The following is a 16,372-nucleotide window of genomic DNA, read 5'->3' as shown; positions in this document are numbered from 1 at the left end:
CTCAAATACTGGCGCTGTTGATAGTTCATCTTTGAAGATTATATCCGATCCATCTCTATTTCCGCAGCGCTACTTCTTGGGTATCGAAGGTTGTGGACATGTGGACACATGGGCGGCATGGGCCTTATTTCATACCTGCATCAAATAAGGCCCATAGTTTTTCTGTTTAATAATACTTACTTTTTTACTTACTGCACGAAATTTTTGAACCATTTACACTTATCAAGTTATAAAATGTACATAACATTTCGAAACTTAATAGCCGGGCCTTGTTTGCATGGACATTACATATGCCCTTAGTAGGTAGATGAAATGAGTATTACCAACGTTTTAATTCTACGGTAACAAAAATGCTTTGCCGAAAAGTATAAATAAGATCTAAATAATAAAAGTATATAAAGTATCTATACGTTTAAATAGCCTAGGTTTAAATTTAGCTTGCAAATTAGTTAAGCATTTTTATGGTTGGTATGCATGTTGGTAACCACGAAAAAATGCACATTTTATTACATTATGATTATGGTAAGTAATTAAATAATTAAATAAATATTGGGGACACCTTACACAGATCAACTTAGTCCCAAACTAAGCAAAGCTTGTAATAGTACAATAATAGGGGTGCTAGGCGACGATATAGCGCAGGACACCATCGCGAGCGCAGACTTCTGGCCGAAAGGTGTGGTTTTTCGGCGATTCCGGGGCAACTTGCCGAATCCTACACCGGGGCAAACGACGCAACGGAGCCATGGACACTGATACGTCATCGCCCAAATCAATTGTTTAGTTTTAAACTTTATTGTTTGTTTTTTTTTTATGTTCTTACTTACTGTTTTTTTTTTCTTTTTTGTTATCTATGTTTCGTGACGCATTGGTTTTACTGTAATGTCATGTAAATATGTTTTTTACTAATAAATAAATAAATAATACATACTTAAATAGATAAATACATACTTATATACATAGAAAACATCCATGACTCAGGAACAAATATCTGTGCTCATCACACAAATAAATACCCTTACCGGGATTCGACGAACGACGAACGACGACGGGAACCGAAGACAACATTAAAATTAGGTAGTTAATTAAAGTAGTTTGAAGTAACCTGCTGTCCTACGGGATAAATATTATAATATATATAGGTATCCGAAGTCCGAAACTAGAGAAATATAGAGAGCGCTTGAGCGCGAGTAAGTACTTGCGCCGGCGGCGGACGCGGGTGTGTGCGTGCGCCACGCGCACGCACACAGGGCCTCTATGTGGGTTCCACCCCCGTCAGCGCGACGGCGATAAAGACCTAAAAATCTCAAATTTGAATTCGTGCTTCGGTATCGTATCCTCTTAAATCGATCCATATAACTAAGAAGGAATAAGTTCGCCTTTGTACACTATAACTATACTGTATTGTTATGTCCTAACTTGTCTTATGTACAATAAAGTGTTTAGTTATATACAGGCATAACTTTCTTCTGGTTTCCATTTCGTGGCACTTTTAATCCTCTTTATGCTTTGTAAGCGATTATCAAACCGTCATTATTTATTCAGTTCTACCATATTTTTCTTTCTTGCTTCAATCGTTGCTTATCAATAAATAATAGGCTAACAGCGCACACGTTGGAAATTTTAGAGAACGGTTGTGTATTCGCTTCTATAGATTCTATGGTACTGCAATTTAGTACAATAAACATATTTCAATAAATTTACGCTGCTCTGAATAACTTTGCTATAACATTGAACCCTTTTTATGTCCTGGATAACCTTATTATAAAGTAATAACAACCCTCCCTTTGTTCTTTTGTTTATAACAACATTATTTGCCTAACTACTTTCTTATAGTTTTTTTATATATTTTTTTTGTTTTTCTTATAATGTAAAATCTTTATAAATTTAATAAAACAGGGGTAAATAAATGTACTACAAATAACAAAAAAAAAACAGCTTTCTTATATTATAGTTAACCCATTAAATTATGTTACTTAAACAATAAAGGCCTTCGTCTTTGTATTTCATTATTTTAGCACGTGCGTATTTTTCTGAAAATGTAAAGAAAGTCAATCATAAAGACTTATATCATCACTTGTTTTATTCTACTGAATAGTCTATAAACTCTGATTTCAAACAAAATGTACGGATTTACTTTATATGTCCCAAATTTTCTTGGCAGTGATATGAACTTGAAAAAGACATTCACATCAACACCACATATATATTTGTATTAAGTAACACAATGGACCCACACTACAAGCTATCTAAAAGTCGTATCAGCAAACATTTGGAATCCGCCGAGATTTAGTCGGGGTTCAGTGTGTGTGTGGATTGAGTGAGCACCTTCCGAAAATAAAAAAAATATGCTGATCATTTAGTAAAAGTTCTAAAACAATTGTAAAACGAATCTCTGAATTTGTAAAAAGATAAATCAAAAGATACAGCCATTAACATGTGCTCACTCAGTTCTCACAAACTACCAACGAAAACAGTGAATATATTCATTTAACATATAATATTTATATACTAACATTTAGTAAAAAATAGGCCAACCTACCTCTATAAATAATAGATCACCTAGTGACGTATTAAATTTTTTACAAATAGTTTCTTATGCTCACTCAATCCACACACTTTTGAAAAGCCGAATTTTGATGAAAAACATAAGATTTAGACCGCTATTATATGTGTATAGTTTAGTAAAAGTGAAATGGGAATTTGTAAAATACAAAACGAACCACTAACGTGTCAGGTTTTTTTATAATAAATTTTTGTAAGTGCTCACTCAGTCCACACGTTTTGAGAAAGTTAAAAATGTAAATATCTTACGATTTGTAGCACCTAAGACACTCGAAAGTACTTCAACATTTAGTAAAAATTTTTACTAAATATCCACCATCTAATATTTTATATTCGTTGTCTGGTTTTAAAGATATTCAGACATAACTTTTCTCATACAAATGTATCAAGTAGGGTGACCACACTATGTCGGCTCCTGATTTTCCCCACCTTCCCATTGTCATATTGAGATTGGGGAGTTTCGTTCAATTTTGATAATAGTTTACCGGATTTGTAAGTGGGAGCGAGAAAAGAATAACTATTTCTCGCTCCCACTTACAAATCCGGTACGCTCATCTGTTAGCGCGATTAGATTACCAGGTTCTGGTTTCTTACTAGTGAAGTATTATATTCTTTGTTTCTTACCAATTATTATTCATGTCCTTTTTAATGCTTGCATGTCGATATGGTTATTATATCCTGACGTCAATAAAAATTACACAATACACATCATCACTAGGCCAAGAACATAACCTAAAAACAGTTTGCAGATGGAGAATTAATATGGTATTAGTTTAATATTATCAGAATTGAACGAACGAAACTCCCCAATCTCAATATAACCATGGGAAGGTGGGGAAAATCAGGAGCCGACATAGTGTGGTCACCCTACTTGATACATTTGTATGAGAAAAGTTATGTCTGAATATCTTTAAAACCAGACAACGAATATAAAATATTAGATGGTGGATATTTAGTAAAAATTTTTACTAAATGTTGAAGTACTTTCGAGTGTCTTAGGTGCTACAAATCGTAAGATATTTACATTTTTAACTTTCTCAAAACGTGTGGACTGAGTGAGCACTTACAAAAATTTAATATAAAAAAACCTGACACGTTAGTGGTTCGTTTTGTATTTTACAAATTCCCATTTCACTTTTACTAAACTATACACATATAATAGCGGTCTAAATCTTATGTTTTTCATCAAAATTCGGCTTTTCAAAAGTGTGTGGATTGAGTGAGCATAAGAAACTATTTGTAAAAAAGGGCCTGGCCGGACTGCCATGGTAAAATCGCCCCTGGCTAAATATGAAATATTGATATGCAGGATTATTCGTATTGTTACTACATGTACTACTACTGGATATTATGCCTCAAACTGTTTCCGTTTACGAAAAAAATTAAAAAAAAGAAATTTTGTTTTTTATTTTTTTCTTTAAAACCGCGTATCCGATTGAGTTGTTCTTTGGATATTTTATAGATATATTAGGGATACATCAATAAAAAAAAATTAACTTCCTGACTTTTTGTTAAGTACATTTTTTTTTTAATTTATGTTTTAAATATTTTTTTTACCACATACGAGTTAGCGACACCTACTATATTTTTATATAATAATCGCCATTTTATACTCTATTACATATATTTTTATCAAAAATATTAGTTTGGATCAACAATGTCAAAATAAGTTATTTATATATTACTAGTATTACCCTTTAGTACGTTGCTCCTGGAAAGTGATGTATGAAAATTTTGGCATAATTAATGGAAGATTTTTTTTTAATTGGGATATGTAGATTATAGGCCAAAGTTATTTTTCATCAACCCTCCCCACCCCTCCCCCCTCTGCGTCACCCCTCTACCCCCCCTTAAAGAGCCGAAAATGCGATTTTTCTCGATTTCTGACAAAACCGATGAAGATACAGAAAAAGCGTGTAGGAACGAAGTAATCCTTAATAAATTTACTACAAATCTCTCATAAACACTTTAGTACTAGCACTTATAGTTTTCGCGCAATCCGTCACGAAAGTTGCTCCTTTCTGCAATTTTCTTTAAAGAATATTAAAGTGTTGTCCCAAAATGCTTACGAAATTTGTTTGATACGACTAAAATATTGTAAACTCATGACTATAATAAAATTAAGGGGATAAATCACTACCATGGTTGGGACTTGAACTCACGGCTTCCGGATAGAAACTCGAGGGCTCTACCAACTGAGCCACCAAAAGCTCATCCCTAGTTTCTAGCGAATCTTTCAGCTTTCTACTATATGAATCAATGGTACCCCTAGCGCCCTAGCGTCATTTATCTATCATATCTATCAATCTAGAGGCCGTGAGTTCAAGTCCCGCCCATGGTAGTGATTTTTTTCCCCTGAAATTCATTCTGAGTTTATAATATTTTAGTACTATCAAACCGACGATTTCGTAAGCATTTAAGGAGAAAACTTATCATTCATTAAAGAAAATTGCAGAAAGGAGCAACTTTCGTGGTGTGTGTGTGGATTGAGTGAGCACCTTCCGAAAATAAAAAAAAATATGCTGATCATTTAGTAAAAGTTCTAAAACAATTGTAAAACGAATCTCTGAATTTGTAAAAAGATAAATCAAAAGATACAGCCATTAACATGTGCTCACTCAGTTCTCACAAACTACCAACGAAAACAGTGAATATATTCATTTAACATATAATATTTATATACTAACATTTAGTAAAAAATAGGCCAACCTACCTCTATAAATAATAGATCACCTAGTGACATATTAAATTTTTTACAAATAGTTTCTTATGCTCACTCAATCCACACACTTTTGAAAAGCCGAATTTTGATGAAAAACATAAGATTTAGACCGCTTTTATATGTGTATAGTTTAGTAAAAGTGAAATGGGAATTTGTAAAATACAAAACGAACCACTAACGTGTCAGGTTTTTTTATAATAAATTTTTGTAAGTGCTCACTCAGTCCACACGTTTTGAGAAAGTTAAAAATGTAAATATCTTACGATTTGTAGCACCTAAGACACTCGAAAGTACTTCAACATTTAGTAAAAATTTTTACTAAATATCCACCATCTAATATTTTATATTCGTTGTCTGGTTTTAAAGATATTCAGACATAACTTTTCTCATACAAATGTATCAAGTAGGGTGACCACACTATGTCGGCTCCTGATTTTCCCCACCTTCCCATTGTCATATTGAGATTGGGGAGTTTCGTTCAATTTTGATAATAGTTTACCGGATTTGTAAGTGGGAGCGAGAAAAGAATAACTATTTCTCGCTCCCACTTACAAATCCGGTACGCTCATCTGTTAGCGCGATTAGATTACCAGGTTCTGGTTTCTTACTAGTGAAGTATTATATTCTTTGTTTCTTACCAATTATCATTCATGTCCTTTTTAATGCATGCATGTCGATATGGTTATTATCCTGTTGTCGATAAAAATTACACAATACACATCATCACTAGGCCAAGAACATAACCTAAAAACAGTTTGCAGATGGATAATTAATATGGTATTAGTTTAATATTATCAAAATTGAACGAACGAAACTCCCCAATCTCAATATGACAATGGGAAGGTGGGGAAAATCAGGAGCCGACATAGTGTAGTCACCCTACTTGATACATTTGTATGAGAAAAGTTATGTCTGAATATCTTTAAAACCAGACAACGAATATAAAATATTAGATGGTGGATATTTAGTAAAAATTTTTACTAAATGTTGAAGTACTTTCGAGTGTCTTAGGTGCTACAAATCGTAAGATATTTACATTTTTAACTTTCTCAAAACGTGTGGACTGAGTGAGCACTTACAAAAATTTATTATAAAAAAACCTGACACGTTAGTGGTTCGTTTTGTATTTTACAAATTCCCATTTCACTTTTACTAAACTATACACATATAATAGCGGTCTAAATCTTATGTTTTTCATCAAAATTCGGCTTTTCAAAAGTGTGTGGATTGAGTGAGCATAAGAAACTATTTGTAAAAAATTTAATACGTCACTAGGTGATCTAATATTTATAGAGGTAGGTTGGCCTATTTTTTACTAAATGTTAGTATATAAATATTATATGTTAAATGAATATATTCACTGTTTTCGTTGGTAGTTTGTGAGAACTGAGTGAGCACATGTTAATGGCTGTATCTTTTGATTTATCTTTTTACAAATTCAGAGATTCGTTTTACAATTGTTTTAGAACTTTTACTAAATGATCAGCATATTTTTTTTTATTTTCGGAAGGTGCTCACTCAATCCACACACACACTTTCGTGATGGATTGCGCGAAAACTATAAGTGCTAGCACTAAAATGTTTATGAGAGATTTGTAGTAAATTCATTAAGGATTACTTCGTTCCTACACGCTTTTTCTGTATCTTCATCGGTTTTGTCAGAAATCGAGAAAAATCGCATTTTCGGCTCTTTAAGGGGTGGTAGAGGGGTGACGCAGAGGGGGAGGGGTGGGGAGGGTTGATGAAAAATAACTTCGGCCTATAATCTACATATCCCAATTAAAAAAAAATCTTCCATTAATTATGCCAAAATTTTCATACATCACTTTCCAGGAGCAACGTACTAAAGGGTAATACTAGTAATATATAAATAACTTATTTTGACATTGTTGATCCAAACTAATATTTTTGATAAAAATATATGTAATAGAGTATAAAATGGCGATTATTATATAAAAATATAGTAGGTGTCGCTAACTCGTATGTGGTAAAAAAAAATATTTAAAACATAAATTAAAAAAAAAATGTACTTAACAAAAAGTCAGGAAGTTAATTTTTTTTTTATTGATGTATCCCTAATATATCTATAAAATATCCAAAGAACAACTCAATCGGATACGCGGTTTTAAAGAAAAAAATAAAAAACAAAATTTCTTTTTTTTAATTTTTTTCGTAAACGGAAACAGTTTGAGGCATAATATCCAGTAGTAGTACATGTAGTAACAATACGAATAATCCTGCATATCAATATTTCATATTTAGCCAGGGGCGATTTTACCATGGCAGTCCGGCCAGGCCCTTTAATACGTCACTAGGTGATCTAATATTTATAGAGGTAGGTTGGCCTATTTTTTACTAAATGTTAGTATATAAATATTATATGTTAAATGAATATATTCACTGTTTTCGTTGGTAGTTTGTGAGAACTGAGTGAGCACATGTTAATGGCTGTATCTTTTGATTTATCTTTTTACAAATTCAGAGATTCGTTTTACAATTGTTTTAGAACTTTTACTAAATGATCAGCATATTTTTTTTTATTTTCGGAAGGTGCTCACTCAATCCACACACACACGGGGTTCAAGGCCCCTTGAAGATAAAGTTCGGACATGCCTACCATTTGTTGCATGAGTTGCATCTCGCCCACACAGGCTGATTCATTCCATATGCCTCTCAATTACGACTCTTGATGCCAAAATATGCTTGGCCATATTTTTTTAAGCTAATAAATTAGTTTATATGCATTGTTTCTATTGTGCTCGTCGCTTGTGCTTGGGTTGTCAAGAAATTTAATTGTAAAAAGAGATCACAGTGATAGACAGCTAACACAATAGTATTCAGTAGACAGGCAAGAGGAAGACATTTGAAAAGACAGCGGCCACGTGACGCTGAAACGCGTAGGTATCGTTAGTCGTCAACTGTCGATGGTTAAGCAATATTAAAACAAAACATTGAAAACGACTGCGTTATTTTCGTATTTCTATTTTGTCGTAGCCCTGGCTCTTATTTTCCTCGGCCGTTGGTGCGCCAAGACGCGTGACGGCTCCGTACAAACTCCTCTAGCATTGGCAGTGGCACTGAACCCACAGTTGTAGTCTAGATAACGAATTCGGAGGACGTCTGTATAATCAGACCACACACAGTTTATTCTTTTCTTGTGTTTTTAAACTAGTGACTAGAGAAGAGTGGTATTTTCCGTGTTCTCGAGGTTAATATTCTTGTTTACAAGCGGTGCGCTATCAGTAAATACAACTACGTTAGATGCACTACGTCCGCATAATAATACATCTTTGTTATCATATATACTGTTGCGTTTGTTATAGATGGTTTCGAGCACAACCTCTAGCAGCGCTGCATCTAGTCAACGACTGCAGGGCTCAAGCCAGAGACTCCAACATCAACACAGAACAGCTTCGGAAATGAAAGCAAGTTCAATGAAGTCAGATCTCACAGAGCTGAAGAGTTCCATCTCAGAGATGAAGAACTTGAGCAACACAGCGGCTTCGATGAACTTCAACAGGTGAGCCCAAGAAAACGAGTAATTTTGAAACCGATTTACACTTGCGTCAGACCGGTGTGTATATAGATACACGTGCCAATGTTTTTGTCTGGTCGGCCTTTAAGATAACAGATATACAGTTTCTAATAAAGATTGGGGCTTAATGGCATTTGCCACATGCCTGTCGGAGTTAGCTCACCTGAGCGACCTTGGCCCTCAGCCAATTCCCACCCAATGTTTCCCTTCTCGTATTTGCAGTTCCACGCCGGCAAACAATAGCAACGCTCCTGTTTTCGGGAGACCGTCTAACATTTCGTTTTTAGTGCATTTTCGTGTGTGTAATTAGTCACTAATTTATAAATAGTTTACATATTTTTAAACCGTGAGCAAATTATTGACATCACTATCTTCATTTTCCAGATTAAGAAGCTCCATGGAGAACATAGTGGATCAGGGCGATATAGTAGGCGATAACAGCTTGCCCGATATCCGGGATCTCAGTGACATGGGTGACATCACAGACATGGGGAACATGTGCGAGCTTTCTGAAGACGGCCCGCTTGTGACCTTCCCTGAATCCGACACACCTCCGCCTGTCAGCGAGAATCCCTTGCTTCCTAGTTTGGCTAACGCCGCATCTATCAACGCTAGTCTAAACTCGGCGAACAAGCTCAAATACAGCGCCGCACAAGTGTCATCCGCTAGTTCTACGAGAGTTGTGACCGATGGATACAGTGCCTCAAATTCAAAAGCAAATAGCTCACGAATGCAACATCTGCAGCATGGAGACTTGCAATATGCGGAAAGAAGTGCCGCTGGAGCGTCACGAAAGTTGCTACAAGCGGAGGGTCTCGCCGCCGAACAAAACGCGGCGTATCTTCAAGTAAGTTAATATTATCATTATTTTACTTCACAACTTTACTTATGCAGTGCATCCTCACTCGAACCCCAAAACAAGTGCATACTGCCACTTGGTATCTAAGCAACCCTCACAACAAAAATACTTACGCATGCGCAAAACTTTATTTTACAAATACGTATATGAAGTAGCGTAAATTCTGTCTTCCACGCGTCTACTAGTAGGAGTCAGAAAGGCGCGCCGAAGGACGTGACCTCGCCAGACAGCCGCCGATCGATATCGGTGCTAGTACGAGCCTCACTAACCGCGCCGAAATGTTCAGTACGGCGCAACTCCTTGCATCGGAAGCACAACGTTAAAATGGAAAAATTCCACAAATACCGACTATGATAGGAATATGGCGCGCATCGTCGCATGGGCCAGCAGGATGCTGCGCGGAGGATCGCCAGGACCGGTGAGAGCATTTATCTACGCGAGCTTATCGCTGGACGCGCGCTCGTTCCGTTACCGCTCAGTCGGTGCCTGACCGTCGTGCGCGCGAGCGCATGCGGAAGTCAATTATTGCGCAGGCGCGATACAGTACACGAATAGTTCGCTTATATATAGAAGCGGAATGTCCGCGGGCGGGGGGGCCCCGTGGCCAGTCCATCGTGGCGTCCTGTCGCGCTTCCCTCAGCAAACACAGAATCCTTCGGTGAGAGCAATTTCTCCTATTAGTTCTCGCTGTCGACCTTCTAAACACATGACGTCTGTACACAAACCTTAAAATATTCACGAAAATCCCGCCAGTTCCACGCGATTGGCCTATTTCCAATAGAAGCGATAGGACGTATAATCCGAATAGTTTTATGTGGGACTGTTTTCTGATATAAATGTAGTGTTCTTAGAGCTGTGACACGTTGCGGTGGTATTCCGACCTATTACCATGTCTTCAAGACGACGTCCGAGACCTAAATTGCGCATCGTAACCGGTGTAACTATCAAATCAAATATTTGTTTTGTGAGACATCGCGCTAAAAATTATAACAGTGGCTATAGTGATAACAAGTTCATCGTGTACTGAGGTCAAACGTATTTTCCAGAATTAATGCTAGTAGTATGACTACACGTTTTTCGGAATTCGACAAGTTTGTTGCCGCATCAAATTAGAATACTAATAGACAGTCATTAGCGTTTTTGTTCGCAGTTCAATTTATTGATGAGAGGTATTTTGTCGTTTTAGGAACAGCGATCGCTGAAAGCGGGTGAAATCACGTCTCAAGAAGCAAAGAACATGTCCGCTACGAGTTCCAAGCTACAGACGGAGGCTTTTAGTGCAGAAAAGAAGGCCATGGCGTCAACACAAGCTCTCCACACGGTCACTTCAAGTGGCATGTTCAGCCACAAGGAGCACTCCAGCGTCGCGCATTCCAACATGACAATCTCTAGCAAGAACCTCTCCACAAAAACAATGCTGTCATCACAGGTAAGCACCATAAAATTAAAATCCATGGGCGTAAAATCTTACGCCATATTTATTGACATTTCGTAACCTGATATATCTCATACAATTTGTATACATACTTACATACATTTATTTTATTGCAGATGAGTCAGATGTTGAACGGAACGATTAAACCAGGCGACGAAGACTTAACTAACTTAACTTTTGATGATTTAGACAAGCTGAATGCAAATTCGAATCAGAAGGATGTTGAACAAGCCATAGCGAAATATTCAACAAGAATGAATGCGTTTATTACATCAGTTAAGAATAATCAGATCGATAGAAAAACTGCTTCTACACAATTTAACAAATTAAACGAGATAGTGCGAAGAGCGTGGGCAGTACCAACATACGGACATGAGCTGGGGTATTCCCTATGCAACACACTTCGAACATCCGGCGGTTTGGATATTCTAATGGCTAACTGCCTAGAATCAAGCAATCCTGATTTACAATTTTCATCAGCAAAAGTTCTTGAACAGTGCCTAACTACTGAGAACAGAGCGCATGTTGTTGAAAACGGCCTTGAAAAAGTTGTAAACGTAGCGTGCGTTTGTACGAAACACGCTAACTCGGTAGACCACTCTAGAATAGGCACTGGGATATTAGAACACTTATTCAAGCACAGCGAAGGCACTTGCAGTGATGTGATCAAATTAGGAGGCTTAGATGCTGTACTGTTCGAATGCAGAAAAAATGATGTAGAAACACTAAGACATTGTGCAACGGCGCTCGCTAATCTGTCACTCTACGGAGGCGCCGAAAACCAAGAGGCAATGATCAAAAGAAAAGTCCCCATGTGGTTATTCCCCCTAGCTTTCCACACTGACGACAATATCAAGTATTACGCTTGCTTAGCCATCGCAGTTCTAGTAGCAAATAAAGAAATCGAAGCTGCTGTTTTGAAATCAGGTACATTAGATTTGGTAGAACCTTTCGTCACGACGCATAATCCGTCAGAGTTCGCTCGATCGAACCTTGCACATGCCCACGGCCAGAGCAAAACCTGGCTGCAACGACTTGCGCCAGTACTCAGCTCGAAGAGGGAGGAAGCGAGAAATCTAGCAGCATTCCATTTCTGTATGGAAGCTGGTATCAAAAAACAACAGGGCAATACAGAAATATTCAGAGAAATAGGAGCGATAGAATCTTTAAAGAAAGTGGCTAGCTGTCCAAACGCGGTGGCGTCCAAATATGCGGCACAAGCCTTACGTCTTATTGGGGAAGAAGTGCCTCACAAACTATCACAGCAGGTTCCCTTATGGTCCATTGAGGACGTCCGAGAATGGGTGAAACAAATAGGATTCTCTGAGTACGCGAATAACTTTTATGAAAGTAGAGTAGATGGAGATTTATTACTGCAACTAACAGAAGAAAATCTCAAGGAAGACATAGGTTTACAAAATGGAATCAAACGAAAAAGGTATGTTAGAACTTTTGATAATCACATTTTGTCCTATTTTACCACCATTTATATAAAGAGTGTTTATTTAACGCATGCGTTTTTCATTTCAGATTCACAAGAGAACTTCAGCAGTTGAAGAAAATGGCAGATTACAGTTCAAGAGACACGGGTAGCCTCAACGAGTTCTTAGGAGGAATTGGTCCAGAGTACACTATCTACACGTATTCGATGCTGAATGCTGGGGTCGACAAGGAGTCTATCCGCGGCCTCAGCGATGAACAACTGGAGAACGAATGTCGCATCGTCAACAGCATTCACCGTCTGCAGATCCTAAATGCTATCAAAGGTAAGTTGACTATGACTATCAATCATTTTAACAGTTTCCTGCGTTAGCCAAGAGCAGAAATATTATATGATGATCGTAAATTTCATAAACCTAGTCACATATTACGCTGTAAATATTGTCCAAAGTTATAGCACATCAAAGATATGATAAAACACTGGGTCCGTTATATTAATAATAGTCAAACATGAAAGTTACATTAAGGCCACTAGGATTATCACAAGCTTAATATATTAGATTGAACAACGCACAACGCAGTTATATTTCCGATAAGAGATTTGTAAATATTGTATTCTGACGTGTTCTATCTAATAAATATCTACAATAAAAAAGAAACAGAAATATAAAAAAAAAACATTACCGTATTCAAAATAAAAGTATTTTGTTTATAATTTTCAGTTTACGAAAGCACTCTTCCAAGCAAGGGCGAAGAGAACCTCGAGAAGAATCTAGATGTATTCGTGAGCTATCGACGATCAAATGGCTCCCAACTTGCCAGTCTTCTGAAAGTCCACTTGCAGCTCAGAGGGTTCACAGTATTCATCGATGTAGAGAGGCTAGAAGCCGGAAAATTCGACAACAACCTCCTACAGAGCATAAGACAGGCGAAACACTTCTTACTAGTTCTCACGCCTTCTGCACTGGACAGGTGCAAACATGACAATGAGCAAAAAGACTGGGTCCATCGTGTAAGAAAACCACTTCGAACATCTATGTATTTTTAGTATAAGCATTTATTTCGACATACTAATGACGGTTCAACACATTAGTGTCAATTAATATTTAATTAATTACTAGACGTACCTCCAAATTCGATATCCTGATTTGTTAAACTGACGAATTTAAGCAGAAATTAAGCTTACTTTGGTAATATAGTTATATGTAGCTTATTCGTGGTAGATAATAAATATAGCGTACCTAACCCAATAAATGATAACGTAAAAAATGCAAACATGACGTCACGCAGCCTCCTCGAAAGTGTAATAAACGATATCAGCTACAAGTATTCTTGAAACCCACCTAAAGAATTATCTGAAGTAATTATTAACTACCTGTAACAATTTATTGGCTCTACAGCTTAGGAGCCTACGCTTCCAGCGCCCCCTAGCTATGACTCGGTCAATTTGAAAAGTAACCTAAACTCAGAAAAAATATGTATAGGTCCAGCTCACCGAGCAAAAGAGATTCGGAGGAGAAACATTGTTGTATAAGTCGAAACCTTAGAGCGCCCTATCATATTTGACTACCTAATGAAAAAACATATCAAATTTGACTAATGAAAAAAATTTAAATTCCAGGAGATAGTGGCAGCGTTGCAGTCTCAGTGCAACATAGTGCCGATTATCGACAACTTCGCCTGGCCGGAGCCCGAGGAACTGCCCGAGGACATGCGCACGGTCTCCAAGTTCAACGCCGTGCGGTGGATACACGATTATCAGGATGCCTGCGTTGAGAAACTAGAAAGGTGCACACACTTTACAACTTATCCCCTTAGTGTCTCAGTGTAATCTAACGGCCCAGCCACGACATTGGTCTAAGCGCGACAGCGGTGAGCGGCAGCCATACGTGCGAATGAAAAGTCCCATCGCTGTGTCTCGCTCCAATGTATGGCCGCCGCTCACCGCTGTCGCGCTTAGCCCAATGTCGTGGCTGAGCCGTAAGGTTCAATTTCGTCGCTATCCTTAAGGGCGATATAAAGTTAACGATAATAACGCATAACCTCTCAATGTGTCTATGGCATGCGACAAAGTAGGATGAAGGACTTTTTGCTCGGAATAGGCGCAGTAAGATTTAGAAGTAATAGGTGTGATTGCATGACATGACACAAAACAATGGCAAATAATTCTGTGGGATTCCCACTCCTTTTCTTTGGCAAGCGGTTATGGTGCCTAGAAAAATCTCTATGAAATCGTCCCGACCTTTTCGAGACTCTCAGGACTAAATAATAAGTGACAAAATATTTAAAGTCACACACAGGTCGAACGCGATTAATTAACATTATTTTTACCTTTTTTCCCAACGTTTCGGCCAGGTTGCACTGGCCGTGGTCGCGGAAGACTGACGTCCCAGCAAAGTGCTACACAAACCCAAAGTTCTTTCCACCGAGCGACACTATTATCCCCGGATTGTGAGGGAGGCGATCGAAATTAAAAAATATCCTAAAAACTTTAACAGGGAAGACGGGTATAGATTATCGCCAACATGGGGACCAGTGATTCAAATGTTCAAACCAAAAGATCTATCTTCGGACCAGTGCGCGGATGTTGTGAGTGCTGTGTGTCGTGCGGTGGGAAATAAACAATAACTAAAAGCGGGTAGATTATATTTATTTGTCTACCCCGAACATTTATATAAATTAATATCGGGTAGTTTTGTGTTGTTTACATCTCCGGTGACACTTTGCTGGGACGTCAGTCTTCCGCGACCACGGCCAGTGCAACCTGGCCGAAACGTTGGGAAAAAAGGTAAAAATAATGTTAATTAATCGCGTTCGACCTGTGTGTGACTTTAAATATGTGTACAAAGCGCGAGAACTTAAAGTGTTATAAGTGACAAAATGTTTAAACACCAGCAGCAACATTGACAAATTATGAGGTTGTTGGCTGATGTAAGCTGCAGAGAAAAGGTAGCTCCGCATGGAAGTTTCTATGTAAGCCATTTGCCACTATGAAGACTTTCAAATTAACCAATATTTTCCTTTAATTTTCAGTTTTCTCCGCGGCAAGTCGAATCTTTCGAACCGGCTTGACGGTCTTAGGTCCCGTGACGTCAGTACGCCGAGCACGGCGACCATAGGCCGAGGGCCGCCAAACTACCAGCGGATGGCCTCATGCGAGAGCCGAGGGAGTGACAAGAACGATTGACTAGACAGCTACACGCTGCCGCCTATTAGGTAAGTTCATTAAAACCCGACCATGCGGTCTAGCACAACTTGCACTGTCGCCCGCGAGTCTATACTTGAAGTCGCGCTTGATGTATGGACTCGCGCGCAACAACGAAACTTGTGCTAAACCGCCATATGACGCAAGTGGCAACAGCCCAATAGCAGGGGCGGCTCACTCCGCGATTCTATCGCCGTGCTACAAGTACATGCTGGCGGCCGCGAGTTCGCGGCCTAATCAGGGGTGGCGCGCATTCTCACGGAACGCACGTTCGCACTTTCTATTTTTACTTTACGTTGCGAGTTTTTTTTTTAAGGTTCATATGCGATGTCCGCGTGTGGAATGGCTAATAATGCTTAGTTAAAAAGACATCATAAATAAAATAGGACAATCTTACACAGATCTACTATTGATTAATCCCACAGAAAAGTTCAATAAGGCTTGTGATGTTGGGACTTATAAATGCCTAGAAAGTACCCAAGACTGGAATATATAATAATAGTATAACATTTTATCTGAGTATTAATTCGTTTTAATCCATAGGCAACCCTATCGTCCGACGCTGCGCACGTGCGGCTCGTTTCTTTGTTAGAATTTTGTAGGCATTTAAA

At 38.0% G+C, this 16,372-nt stretch overlaps 1 protein-coding gene across 5 annotated transcripts in view; it reads left to right on the top strand.

Moving 5' to 3' along the window:
- LOC125228293 (NAD(+) hydrolase sarm1) overlaps nucleotides 1–16,372 on the top strand; it is a 101,954-nt gene that overhangs the window by 83,814 nt on the left and 1,768 nt on the right. For all 5 annotated transcript variants that reach the window (XM_048132794.1, XM_048132793.1, XM_048132796.1 and 2 more), the window contains 8 exons: nucleotides 8,611–8,807; nucleotides 9,207–9,669; nucleotides 10,868–11,110; nucleotides 11,233–12,554; nucleotides 12,647–12,882; nucleotides 13,279–13,568; nucleotides 14,178–14,344; nucleotides 15,590–15,772. In XM_048132794.1, coding sequence (XP_047988751.1) covers nucleotides 8,611–8,807; nucleotides 9,207–9,669; nucleotides 10,868–11,110; nucleotides 11,233–12,554; nucleotides 12,647–12,882; nucleotides 13,279–13,568; nucleotides 14,178–14,344; nucleotides 15,590–15,743 — 3,072 coding nt within the window. In that variant the 3' untranslated portion in view covers nucleotides 15,744–15,772. The remainder of the gene's footprint in view (nucleotides 1–8,610; nucleotides 8,808–9,206; nucleotides 9,670–10,867; nucleotides 11,111–11,232; nucleotides 12,555–12,646; nucleotides 12,883–13,278; nucleotides 13,569–14,177; nucleotides 14,345–15,589; nucleotides 15,773–16,372) is intronic.

The sequence above is a fragment of the Leguminivora glycinivorella genome, chromosome 7, assembly GCF_023078275.1.
Source record: "Leguminivora glycinivorella isolate SPB_JAAS2020 chromosome 7, LegGlyc_1.1, whole genome shotgun sequence".
Lineage (NCBI taxonomy): Eukaryota > Metazoa > Arthropoda > Insecta > Lepidoptera > Tortricidae > Leguminivora > Leguminivora glycinivorella.
Note: the sequence above shows the minus strand (reverse complement) of the source record. Positions and strands in the feature narration are given on the sequence as shown.